The sequence below is a fragment of the Mustela putorius genome, unplaced genomic scaffold (assembly GCF_011764305.1).
Source record: "Mustela putorius furo isolate JIRA1106 unplaced genomic scaffold, ASM1176430v1.1 tig00000508_pilon_pilon_pilon, whole genome shotgun sequence".
NCBI lineage: Eukaryota > Metazoa > Chordata > Mammalia > Carnivora > Mustelidae > Mustela > Mustela putorius.
In genome coordinates, this window is record NW_025421402.1 from 1,259,224 (window position 1) to 1,272,530 (window position 13,307).

The window sequence follows — 13,307 nt, forward strand, 5'->3', positions numbered from 1 at the left end:
ATTCAGCTTGTGTACCTGGTGGTACTGTAGCCACCTTAAATTGAAACGTATCTAAAAATTTACCTCATTCTCCACACCCCTTAAATCTAGCTCTTCCTGTGTTCATTATCATTGTTGAAGACGTCACCATCCACTAAGTCACGTACCATGAAGATCTTAAGCTCATGTGTACCTTCTACTTCTGGTAAGGAAGCTGCCCGGACAGGGGGGAGTGATTGGCAGAGCCTCTAGAACCTGCATCTTCAACAGCTACACTATTCAGCTGTCCTTAGGGAGAGCAAGGAGACTTCAGAGAGAGGGCTCACTGGGCACAGAATCCAAGGAACACTAGTTAGTATTTAAAAGAATAGGCAGAGGATGAGAAACACATGGAGTTGAAAAAAATGAAAAACCAATCAGGGAGGTAGAAGAAGCCAGAATTTTCTGTTATGGGGGACACGGGAGGAAAGAATTTATTTATTTATTTATTTATTTATTTATTTTAGATGTTTATTTATTTGGAGGAGAGGGACAAAGGGAGAGAGAGAATCTCAAGCAGACTCCATTCTAACCATGGAGCCTGAGGCAAGAGAGGATCTCCCAACCCTGAGATCATGACCTGCGCAGAAGCCAGGAGGGGTCCAACACTTAACTGACTGAACCATCTAGCCCCCTACCCCGACCCCGGGGAGGAAAGAATTTCTAAAGAGAGGAAGCAATCAAAGAAGAAGACTGAAAAATTGCTTTGGATTTTGCAGCTGGAAGATTGCCAACAACCTTAGTGAGAGCAGTTTCAGGAGAGTCATAGGGCAGGGGGTATGGGGGCGGGCACAGCCAGCGATGGAGCTCCTGGAAGAGAAGGAAAGTCAACAGAGACTTCACAGTACAGCATCCGAAACGGGATGGGGTGGGAGGCCTTGAAAGCCAGAAGAGGAGAAGGGCTGTAAGAAGTGATACCCGTTTCCCAAATGTCAGAGATTCCCCATCTTTGTAGCGGATAGCTCAATCTGTTCATCTTAGAAATGAGGGCCCCTGAAGGGTAGATGCTTGATGATGTGGACAAATTCAGATGTTTACACCAAAATGAGTCAGAGAAACAAAAGCATGATGCCTTCTTAGAAAAGACTCGGAATGTCCTCTTAAACTCTTAAAAATCTATGAGCATCTGAACTCCTGGCCATTTGGCGATGGGAAATGGGAAGAGCCATGCGCTTAATCAACATGGTGTTCTCCTCAATTCTGTCTTGAGTCAATCAGTGATGCTCTGGCGGTTCTCATGGGGTTCAACTCCAGGGTGGTCAGAGGTCTTCTGCACTGAGAAGGTACAGTGTTATGAACAACTGGGGAGCCAACAAATTGGGTCTTTCACAAGTCCAGGATTTGAGGCAATCTAAGCTTTTTTTTTTTTTTTTTTTCCCCATGTTTCTAGGTCATTGCACTAGAAGTAGGTCTGGCATTAAATAATTATTGGAATAAGAAGAATGAACCTAGCTATCAGATGTTATTCAGCTAACTGCCCATATTCCACATCTAAAAAGCTCATAAGCCAATAATGGTTAAATAAGAAAGATGAAAAAATTGTCTTGATTATATCATGCTGTGACTGTAACTTGCTAAATCCAGAGCACAAGCTTCCCTGATGAATCATGCACAAGAAGCTGAACAGATCAACCTTCTTTTAACCCCACCAAACTGACACCTTCCCCCTCCTCTGTGATAAATGAACTTTTACTTTCCATATTTAGATAAAACCTCAAAATCGTTACTGGCAAATAGTTAGGCACTGCAAATTTAGAAATGCTAATGAGTTAACTAAATAATATTTTGCCAAAAATCTCAGAGGGACCTCATGAAGGACACTCCTACATCACACCGAACCTTCCTTAAGACCAGTGGGATACTTTTACTTCCTTTTATTATCATGAAACCTGAGGGTAGCAGATATATTTTCAAGTATGCCATGTTTGCAGGGTTGCAATACAACTTGTCTCTTGGCAGACTGACATTCACAGCACAGGCTTGAACCACGGGTGACCCTGTACATATGACGACAAGGATTTAGTTGCCAGTAATGGGAAAGGACAGACACTAACATTTACTAACAGTGCACTACTTGGCCAGGACCTAGTCCTACATTTTCCCCATTTAATGCCCAGAAAGTCCATGAGGTGGGTATTACTTTTCTTTCTGCACATGAGGAGATGGGGAGGAAGTCAGCAAGCAAGTTGTCTATGGCCACTCTTTCCACTACAGCACGTGCAGATAAAGCTATCCCAGAAAACTAGCTGCACGGAGGCAGAGCAATGTTGAACGAAAAAAATCTAAGTAGTTGCCATAATAATAAGTAGTTGCCATAATAATATTATTATTGTTTAGTATTACCTAATGATTTGTTTGGTTTGCAATACCAATATAACTGTTATTATAGTTTTATATATCTATATATAAAACACATTATAGTTATATGTAAGTATGATGAACACATCATAGTTATGTGTAACTATGACATAACCAGTATAACTATTATCAAAACAGAGCTATTATGGCAATTTTGAGTCAGAAATAAAATAATGAAGAAAATCAATAAAACAGGGGCGCCTGGGTGGCTCAGTGGGTTAAGCCTCTGCCTTCGGCTCAGGTCATGATCTCAAGGTCCTCCGACAGAGTCCCGCATTGGGCTCTCTGCTCAGTGGGGAGCCTGCTTCCCCCCTCTCTCTCTGTTTGCCTCTCTGCCTATTTGTGATCTCTGTCAAATAAATAAATAAAAGCTTTTAATTAAAAAAAAATCAATAAAACAAAAAAACCCTGAGACCAAGAGAGAATTCTGAAGCCAGTAACATTTATTAAAGGCATTCTGTTTATAACATTTCTTATCAGTGCACATGATTCTAAGAGCAAATATATTTTCATCATTTGTTTGAATACTGTATAACAATTTACTTAAAAGTATAAATATATATGTATATACAAAAATTACAAAGACATTAATAATAGGTTTTTGACCAATGAAGTCATGAATTTTGAAAGCAGGAAGTAAAGACTAAGTACCAAACATTAACATGTTTAAACTCTTTAAACTACTGTATTGACACTTTGGAAAGTTCCTCAAAGAAGTACAATCTGCAGGCAAAGTTCTATGTACATTGACACTTCATGAAACTTGATAGCAAAAGTGCCACTTGGCAGAGCGTTGACTATTAAAAATACTTTTAGAACTTCAGAAAGAATACAAGCTCAAATGCCAGAAAGAAGAGAAAAAAAAAAAAAAAAAGAAAATTAAAGCAAATTTGCTGCACTGCACCATTTTAAAGCACCTGGCAATACTGCACATGGTTTATTAACATTGTTCTGGCTACAGTAACCAGTAGTAGTTACAATCTCTTCCCAAAAAGGAAATTACTGAACTTATTCATGGTACTAATATCCAATTTTCACTTCTCAGGCAAAAGTGGTATTTGCAAGTGAAAGGGGCACATGAAAGGATCAGTTTATTTAAAAGAATCATTCTCCAGGAACTGCTCAATATCACTCAAACAGAATCACTAAGTATCTTTCCAGATTCCACATATGCCTGTGGTCAAAATGTCAAACTATTTCCTTAATGAAAGGTCCCAAAAGGAGAATATTGTCTTTATTACCTGATTGCAGATCAACTGTGAGATATAATAAGGATCTTTAACCTTTACCAAATCACGTACAAACTCTTTCATTACACCTTAACAAAACAAGCATTATCAAGAAAAGGTCCAGCCTCTGATTTCTTAACCCCATTCAAAAGATGATTCTGGCACTATTTTATTGGTTTTAAACTATATTCATACAGCTCCCATTATGGAACATAGATAATATAGTCAACTATTATACCAGCAAGCCATTTTATTAATATATATTCAAGTAACTATTTCTATTTGGAAAGAAAAGGAAACTGCCCTTGAACACACTGTTCAAAAAGATAACCAGTTAACCTTTCAAGAAAACAGTTTTAGATCTAACAATGTAAGTTAAGCTGCCTTAGTAACACCTACAATTGGCAATTTCACCATAAACCTCATTGTAGCTATTTGCAGAGGAGAGAAGGCACAGGCATAAAGGTAACTGATTATTCGTGTGTTTCCACTCATGAGAAAATAACTTAATAGTAACTATAGTAACCATTTACAAACAAGCTGAAGAACCAACCAGAAATAGTATATCAATGTGAAAAATAAACATTTAAAATAGTATATCAATGTGAAAAATAAACATTTAAAATTAAAGGCAATGAGAAACTGGAGAAATGACCATTCACTTGTTTTCGAACTCCTAATTTCATTATCTTGCCACCATGTTCCAATACGGTGAATGCCTATTTAAAATTATCTGCCAAGAAACTCCTAAATGCACATTCTGAAATCAGAATTCCATAATGCCTATACTCTCCATTCCCAATGGAAGGCCATCAAACAGATGTGGACTTCTTTGAAACATTTATGCTGACTTCCGGCTTTTTATATTCTCCTACATAAGGAAAATTGCCTACCCAGTGTTCTCTCTCTTTCATGGATGGTCATAAAGTGCCTACATATCAGAATTCACACCCACTGAATCCTACTGGGCATGCTGTCCTCTGAGGTCACTGCTGGGGACGAGCCATGGAGTTCAAAGACACGCTTTGGTACACCTTTATTCCTAATGGAGTCGGTCCTGCTTGATTTAGATTGCCGTCCTTCTTCTCTGGTATTTTGATTACAAGTTTCCCAGGGATTCAACAAATCAGCTCTTTCCTCTGATTCAAAACATAAGAGGAGTGACTTGGCTAGAGATTCTAGTCCCCCATGGCCAACTCGAGGTAGTCTCTTCTCACAGCTGTCAAGAGAAGTAGAGCACATGCTCAAATCATCATGAAAATCCTTGGCCAAGTTGCAAAGACTTTCAACACAATTCTTGAGAATATTTTTGTCCATGTGGCATCCTATGCAAGAAGAAGAAAAAATTAATTAACGTTTTAATTTTTCATGAGGTATTTATTACTCTTATATGACTCTACATATCTTTCAGGTCAAAGTAACCCTGTCAAGATAAATCTAAATGACTTAAGATTACTCAGCTTATCTGCTAATTAAACACCTGGGTTTTTAGGATCTAATTATTTAGGCAAAGTACTTAGATATATTAAGTAAGAATATGACCATACAAGTTTCTATAATTAGTGTCAAAGAAGTAGCATTAATTAGACTTTAGTTAATGAATTAGACTAGAAATGAAAAGATATCTGAGAGTTCTTAAACTATTAAATTTTGATTAATTACAAATCCATCTGGAGTATATACCTCTCAGTGCAGAAATAATAATTTGAATAGTTTGCTCCAAGCAATGTTTTAACTTCAGGAATTCCTGTGCAAGATTAATCGTCTTCTTCAAATCTTGGTATCCAGGACCTTCTTGTTGTAGTTCAGTTCTAAAACTTTTCTGTAAATAAAGTTAATATTTTTAAAGATACATAATAGGCTACATGACAGTAAGGCTTAGTCAATATAATTTTAATCACCAGAGTCTTATCTTCAGGAAAGAAAATGAGTTTACTTTCCTCACCAGTGCTTAGTTCTGTTTCCACAAGTAAGACCAACATACAATATTCTACAAGCTAGACAACATACAATAATACAATTAAAAAAAGTAATTACTGTTTTTAAAAGAAATAAGAATTTTAAATTAATTTTATTTTTTAAATTAAAAGAATTTTTTAAAACTAAGCTTTATGCCCAATATGGGCTTGAACTCACAACCCTGAGTTCAAGAGTTGCATGCCCTTCTAACTGAGCCAGCCAGGTGCCCCAAGAATTTTAAATTAATTTTAAATCAAAGTACAATCATCATATTACATGAGAATGAAATAAAACAACAGTACCCTTTATTATCCAATATCATAAAAGATAAATTTAATTTTTTAGAGTTCAACATTATATATCTCCCATTTATTTTTATTTAAATAAAAATTTTCGAGCCATAGCTATTTCTCTATTTGACACATTGATATACACTTAATTTATATTTTGTTATTTACTTGTGATTTGAAAATAATTTGTCTAATTCACCTATATTTTAAAATCTTCAAGCATATTGATTATTAAACACAATTTTTTAGCCAGTAACTATCCCAGGAAAAGCTGATAGTTACTAAACTAGTAGCAGAAAGAAATAGATAAAACACTATTAATCAATTTCTATACATTATCTTATCTCTTTCTTAAAAAATTAGTTATGATGTCCAAGAGGAAGTAGCTAGAAAACTATGACACATGCTGCAACTAACCAGGCACAAAGGAATTATCTGGCTAAGGATGAAAACTGAAATAAACATATCATAATACTTCGGTTGAACGAAATGCTAAAATACACCAAACCAAAGTAAACATTAAAGCTTCTCTTACTGTTTTCCACTCAGCAAACATGTTTTCAAGACATCCAATCAATCCCATGGCTTTACCTTTCATCTGTTTGGTAACCTATATAGAATATGAACATATTTTACTATATAAATAATTATTTAGAGGTTTAAAAATCCTAGAACTCTATGGGACGAGACAAGCAAGAATTTTAGTCTAAGAAGTCAAAAGACTTGAGTTCTATTATTGGGACTGCAATTAAACAGCCAGTGTACCTAAATATGTAGGCAGAATTTCTTTCAAAATAAATTGCATGTTGATTCTATTTTAACTATAGATACACTCTGATGTTTGTGATAATAACAGCATTTTGTTTTACATTTAAATATTTATAGGGATGAACTTTCCAAGCCTTCCCTTGAAGAGGGTGAGGTAACTAATTTATCAAGCAGATATTTATGCTCAAAGAACTACATATACATTTTCACAGCAATATAGTTGACATATAATGCTGTATTAGTTTAAAACTGTACAACATAATGATTCAATATGCTGCAAAACCACCGCCACAAGAAGTTTAGTTAACATCCATTACCTCACAGTTACAATTTTTTTTCTTGCAATGAGAACTTTTAAGTTCTACTCTCTTAGCAACTTCCAAATATATAACATAGTAGGTATCATTAACTACTGTCAGTACTTGCCTTCCTATATCTGAGTGATTTCCCTTACATGTTTTATTATATGCTTCTCAATTATAATTCTACGCTGCATATGCAACTGTCTTCATTTTTACAAATATGAAAACAGATTCCAAGCTCCTAAGACTCAGAACCAAGGTGGGAACCCCAGTCTCGGTTTAAAGCCTTTGCTTTTGTACTGCTCAATGCTGCCCCCATGAGGTACCTTTTCACTTAATTTCTGCCGGGGATGGTGTGAGAAGAATTTAATTGGCTTCACCCACACAGCTCTTCCCAAAGTCTAACTTAAAGTTTCTCTATGTGGTTTAAAGTTTTTAAAAAAAAAAAAAAAAAAAAAAAAAAAGGCACACACAAATTCTTTTTTCCCCTGGCTCCAGCTTTACAGTTATAAATCCAATGCCTTATGTTTGAACCCATTTTCCAGTTCTTTGGATTCTTTGTTTTCCTTCCACAGGTTCTTGAGTTTTAACTTAAGAGAATATGACGAGCTAAAATCCCACCATGACTATACAGCGGGGGCATACAGACTATGAGAGAAAGTAATTAAGAGAAAGGGAAGGAGGGGTGCCTGGTTTGTTCCGTGGGTTAAAGCCTCTGCCTTTGGTTCAGGTCATGATCTCAGGGTCCTGGGATCGAGCTGGCTTTCTGTTTAGCGGGGAGCCTGATTCCCCCTCTCTCTCTCTCTGTCTGCCTCTCTGCCTACATTTGATCTCTGTCTGTCAAATAAATAAATAAAATCTTCAAAAAACAAAAAAAAAGAGGGAGGGAGAAGTTTGCCTGAAAATGCCAATAATACGAATTGTATGCAAAATGGGCCTGACCGTTTTGCTATGCATTTCCTGCAAACTGCAGCCAAGCTGACTGTCTGCGCCCCGCCCTACTACTCGAAGCACATTCGGGTGAGCTTACTTCTCATCTACTTTTCATTAATTGACTCCAGGCCCCTTGCACTTACGCCAGTGGATACTATACTTTGCAAACAAGGACAGAGAAAGTGTTTTGGGGACAAACGGTGCTATAGCTGAGCACAACCAAGCTGAAGATGTGGGCAGTGGGCGGTACGAGTCCACTGCCTTCATTCGAAGCTGCGTTACAGAACTGAAACCAGCCTCATGTCTCCTAGGACTAGGCCCATGTATTTTGATTTAGTGACAAAATGAGCTCCTTTTGAATGTGTTTGTATTTTAAAAGCAAAATAACACAAAATGGGAAAGGCAAACATACAGCGAGAGCAAGCGCGAGCCAAGTGAGGCAGGTAAGACCTGCGGGGTAACTGTGTTTAGCATTTCTGTCCACTGTTCTTCATGGCACAAAATCCTCAGAACAATCTTAGGGCATTCGTATGCTCATCCTCACTTTTTAAATGCAACACGTGAGGGGCCCAGGTGAGCAGCTCAAGGCTACACAGGAAACAGGAGAGCAATTTAATGTTCAATGTTTCTTCCAGTTCTGAGCCAGTTTGGGCAGAGATGATAGCCCTTTAGAACCCATGTAGCCTTTTAGTCTGAGGAGGGTTGGAGAGCCCCTCTAGCTTACATGGACAATTTCTCTCCTGATAAGGAAGCTAGACATGCATTAATGAAAAGGTTTTTCTAAAAGGAAAGAAAAAAAACTAACTTACTTGATGCCTTCCTGGAAATGGGCCACAGGGGTGGACGCTAAGGGTCCTCTACCTAATTGTCTTTCCTAGATCAAACAGTATGTATGTAAATGAGTACCTTCCTCCTGGGGGTGAGCTCAGCAAACACAACATCCCCAGGCAGCTCCATCCCAGCTGACTGACTCCAGAAAAAGAAAGGAAATGGACAGAGATGGTTTTAACAAGAAATTGTTACAAGATTCTAGAACTGACAGAGCTCCGAGATTTCACTGCTGTAAAGATTAGAACTTATCTCCTGAGTCCCCACTTCACTAATAATAACTCCCAATAATGAAAATTAACGTGCGTGAACAACGATTTACAAACCTTAGTTTTGTAGCCTGTGGAGTTTAGGTGTCCCATAGGTAGAATATAAAACCCTGGCTCGGATGACTGGACGAGGTCCTCCAGCTCCGTAAAACCCAAGTAATTCCACCCTTGCAAAGTGGGGAGGTTCACCCCTATTCTAAGGAGAGCACCTAGTCCCATACTTGCACTGGGAAATAATTTAGTAAATAAATGACTCACAATCTAGGACATAAGTATTATTACAGTCAACAGGTGAAGGAACAGTCAGAGCATGGACTTGATAAATGATTGCTAAAAACTGAGACTGGTTTTAAACAGTGCCACCTCTAAGACAGCTACTGGGTTCATGTTTAACGTCAGTTAGCTAAAGAAGGTGCTGGGGAAGCATATTTTTGGAAGTCACTCAAATCTTCATTGATTTTGTATCTTGATATGAAATAACAGATATGAATGCTTTTGGCAAAATATTTAGTTTAAAATATGGCATCAGTAAGTGGTAGTTTCTATTCTTAGGTGGAAAAGCAGAGACCTAAACAAGGATCAGGAAGAAAGAGACCAGCAGAAAGTGAACACTAGATGTCACTGCCAGACTCCATTCTGCTCTGGAGTTAATACACAGTGGGTTCACTGACAATAACTGACATAATGATCACATCAGCCTTTTCAATAAAAATAAAAAAAAAAAAAAATTCAACACTAATTAAAGCACATAAATTTATAAGAATCCAATTTAGTTGAATTAAACTATTTTCTAAAAATCAACTTTATAGGCCATCTGGTACTATATAGAATGTACTTTTGTTCCTCTTACCTCATTTTGGGTACACTGACTTAAGAGTTCATGCTGAAGTTCTTTTGCTTTTTCTAGTCCAGAATCTAATAGAATCTTCATTCCTAAGCCTACACCATCACAAAGAGCATCCATGAAGTCCTCCTAGAAAAAGTTTTTAAGCATTAAGTAGAAAATTCGGTGTTTTGTTTTTAAGTTATAAAATAATTATTATATTTTCTGCTTATTTTAGGACTACAGTAAGTTCCTAGTTTATTAAATTCAACTAAAGCTGGAATAAAAACGGTCTGTAAGAAAATCTATCATTTACTATTCCACATATAACATGTAATAAATTTAGCAAATCTCTAATTTAACATTCCACATATAACAGTTAATAAGGAATATTTGTCTGAGGAGGTGGGTAGAGGATGGGTTAGATGGGTGATGGGTATTAAGTGATGAACCACTGAGTTCTACTCCAGAAGCCAATATTGCACTCTATGTTAACTAAGGAAAATTTAAGTTAAAAATAAAGTCATCTTAGAACGCTGTGTTGCTATAACACAGTAACATTCTAATATAATACTGCTCTTAATGGCATGAATACTTAGAGAAAGCAAATACAAATTTTCTAGAATTATGGAGTTCTGTATGTGTTGATTGGCTGTGCAAACCCTCCAGAGTAGGTATGCATCATCAAAGCAAAAATCCAAAAAGCAAAGTGAAGATTCCAGAATTATCCAGTACATTTAACTAATTTAGATTGAAACAGTTTTAAATATTGCCAAACTATTAAAAGTATGAACTATTTTAAAAGAAAAACAAAACAACTTATCCTGTTTAGTTGATACTATTATCAGAAGACTACTGTTCCTCAGATGAAGTCTTCCAAAACTAATATTACCAAATTACCTGAATACCGGCAGCCTTATTGCTACTATTTTCCAGAAAATGCAGCTTGCTCCCTTTAAGAACTGCTAACTGTCCCACATACTTTACAGCTTGTTGTACAATTCGGATTATTTTAGTTTGAGCCTCTTTTACCATTGATGAGATATCTGAACAACATCCCTATAAAACAAAAATGGATCAGTATATCAGATACATGAGATTATAAACAGAGGTAAAGAAAAGACAAGAAAAGCAATTTGAAGAAAATAAATTCTGCGTTCATTCATATCGTGACTATGCTTCATAAAAGTCTCACTCAGAATCAAAAAACATGCAACCCTGTAGCTACTAACGATGATAAAATCACTTGGATACAGCCTCTATGCCCAAAGACCCTACATGCTAATAGGAGACATAAGACAAGTATGCAGTGAACTAAATAGAAGACAGAAGCAATGAGTGAATGCCCCCCACACCAGAAAAGGGAACAAAATGTGGCTCTTTTTTGCCTTTGAATTTTTCCTGTCCCATTAGCCATCTGACAGATGGTTAATAAAGATACTTTCTCTTATCACGGGAGAAGGAAGAGGAAAGGGAAGTGAAAGGGGGAAAAGGCTTCTACACCAGAGTACACATGCCCAAGAAGAATGAAGCGTGCCTCCCCTCTGCACCGAGATCTTCTCTTTCTTTCTTTCTTTCTTTTTTTCTTTTCTTTTTTTTTTTTTAAAGATTCTATTTATTTTCTTCATAGAGAGAGACACAGCAAGAGAGGGCACACAAGTAGGGGGAGTGGGAGAGGGAGAAGCTGGATTCCCACTGAGCAGGGAATCGATCCCAGGATCCTGGGATCATGACCTGAGCAGTAGGCAGTTGATTAACAGCTGAGGCACCCAGGCACCCCCAAGATTTTCTTTCTTTTACCTGCCAACTGCAGTGATTCTTCAGCATACTCCTCTTGGCTTGCTTTCTAGGCCATGCTTATAATACTGCTACAAGGTAAGAATTCTCAAACCACGCTTAGGTAGGAAGTATAGTCACTAAATTCAGTTTTGCCAATTTAACATAAGTCTTTCCTGAGCTTGGTCTAATCTCCCCTTCGAGTCACCTGTTCTCTCCATCCTTGATTCTTTACATAAAACCTTTCCCATAGGGCTATAGGTCACAACTCGTAAGTTAAGTTCAAAGTGCTCTTCCTAGAGAATGAGAAGAAGGAAAGAAACTACACACCAGTTACTCTCACAGGCACTTTCTTGTCCATCCATCTGATCCTCATAGCAACCGTGTCAGATAGGCGCTGTTATTTTTGTTTTCCCAAAGAGAAAATGGGGACCTTAAAAATTTAAGCAATTTGCCAAAGGACATAGAACTAATTTAGCATGGGTTCAAACACTGGGTTTCCAAATGCCAATAATGGGCTTGGGGGTTTTTTCTTGTTCCTGAACTGCATCTAAAATCCAAGCGCCAACTAAGTATATCTCACACTCTCTTCCCACCACAACCCTTCGACTAGCTTCCTTCTCCAGGCTCAAGCATAAGTCGGACTCTCGGGCTTTGGCTCCCCAGCTTTGCTCTCTGGCCAGCCTTCATCTTCATGGCTCTGTACTATCAGAACGTTTCCTTCATCTATTACTTCACCCATACTGGTTTGAGGCCTACCTCTCTGTCCTAGGGTCGTTCTGTTTCCTCACTGCTTATATCCAAAGTGATCCTTCATCCAGTGTGAATTTATAATTAATTCAATAACAAGTATCCAACTGAGCATCTTTCATATGAGGAGTCCTTGTGAGAAAAAGACACCTAAGCCGCTCTAACTGCCCAAAGCTAACTGCCCATGGAAGTGTGTGGGCTTATAGAGATGTTATATTAAAAGGCAAAACAGGGGCGCCTGAGTGGCTCAGTGGGTTAAAGCCTCTGCCTTTGGCTCAGGTCATGATCCCAGGGTCCTGGGATCGAGCCCCGCATCAGGTTCTCTGCTCAGCAAGGAGCCTGCTTCTTCCTCTTTCTCTCTCTGCCTGCCTCTCTGCCTGCTTGTGATCTCTGTCTGTCAAATAAATAAATAAAATCTTTAAAAAAAAACATTAAAAAATAAAGGTTTATTTCAATTTGACTAGTGAGATTACTTAATCAAACAAACATTTCCAAATCCTATCAAGTAAATAGCCCCTCAGGAAGTATTTGATACAACTAACTTCTACCACAATAATAGAATGTAGAAAGTCTCTTGGTGGGCATAATAACGTAAGTTTTGTTCAACATTTTAGAACATTTTGTTATGAATCTTAGTCACCCATTTAAAAAACTGAAACCTATCCCTTTTGATATTTTTATATCTGTTCCCCTCATATATTCAAGGAATTCTTTTTTATTTTTTAAGATTTTATTTATTTAGAGAGAAAGAGCACATGCATATATGCACAAGCAGGGGGAGGGCAGAGGGAGAGAGAGAGAGAGAGAGAGAATCCTAAGCAGACTCTACACTAAACACAGAGCCTGACACGAGGCTTGATCCAATGACCCTGAGATCATAAAATAAGCTGAAATTGAGAGTTGGATGCTTAACTGGCTCAGCCACCCAGGCACCCCTACTCAAAGAATTCTTACGGAGGAGTTCACTGAAATGGTGGGTGACTAGGTATTATCCAATATCAAAT

The 13,307-nt window shown here is 37.5% G+C and overlaps 1 protein-coding gene across 2 annotated transcripts in view; it reads right to left on the minus strand.

Annotated features, from left to right (window-relative positions):
• Window positions 1–2,801: 2,801 nt before the first annotated feature.
• KIF14 (kinesin family member 14) overlaps window positions 2,802–13,307 on the minus strand; it is a 52,598-nt gene continuing 42,092 nt past the window's right edge. For both annotated transcript variants that reach the window (XM_004756240.3, XM_004756239.3), the window contains exons 26-30: window positions 10,678–10,836; window positions 9,805–9,927; window positions 6,390–6,464; window positions 5,289–5,427; window positions 2,802–4,930 (exon numbers count right to left, since the gene is read on the minus strand). In XM_004756240.3, the coding sequence (XP_004756297.1) occupies window positions 4,551–4,930; window positions 5,289–5,427; window positions 6,390–6,464; window positions 9,805–9,927; window positions 10,678–10,836 (876 nt within the window). In that variant the 3' untranslated portion in view covers window positions 2,802–4,550. The remainder of the gene's footprint in view (window positions 4,931–5,288; window positions 5,428–6,389; window positions 6,465–9,804; window positions 9,928–10,677; window positions 10,837–13,307) is intronic.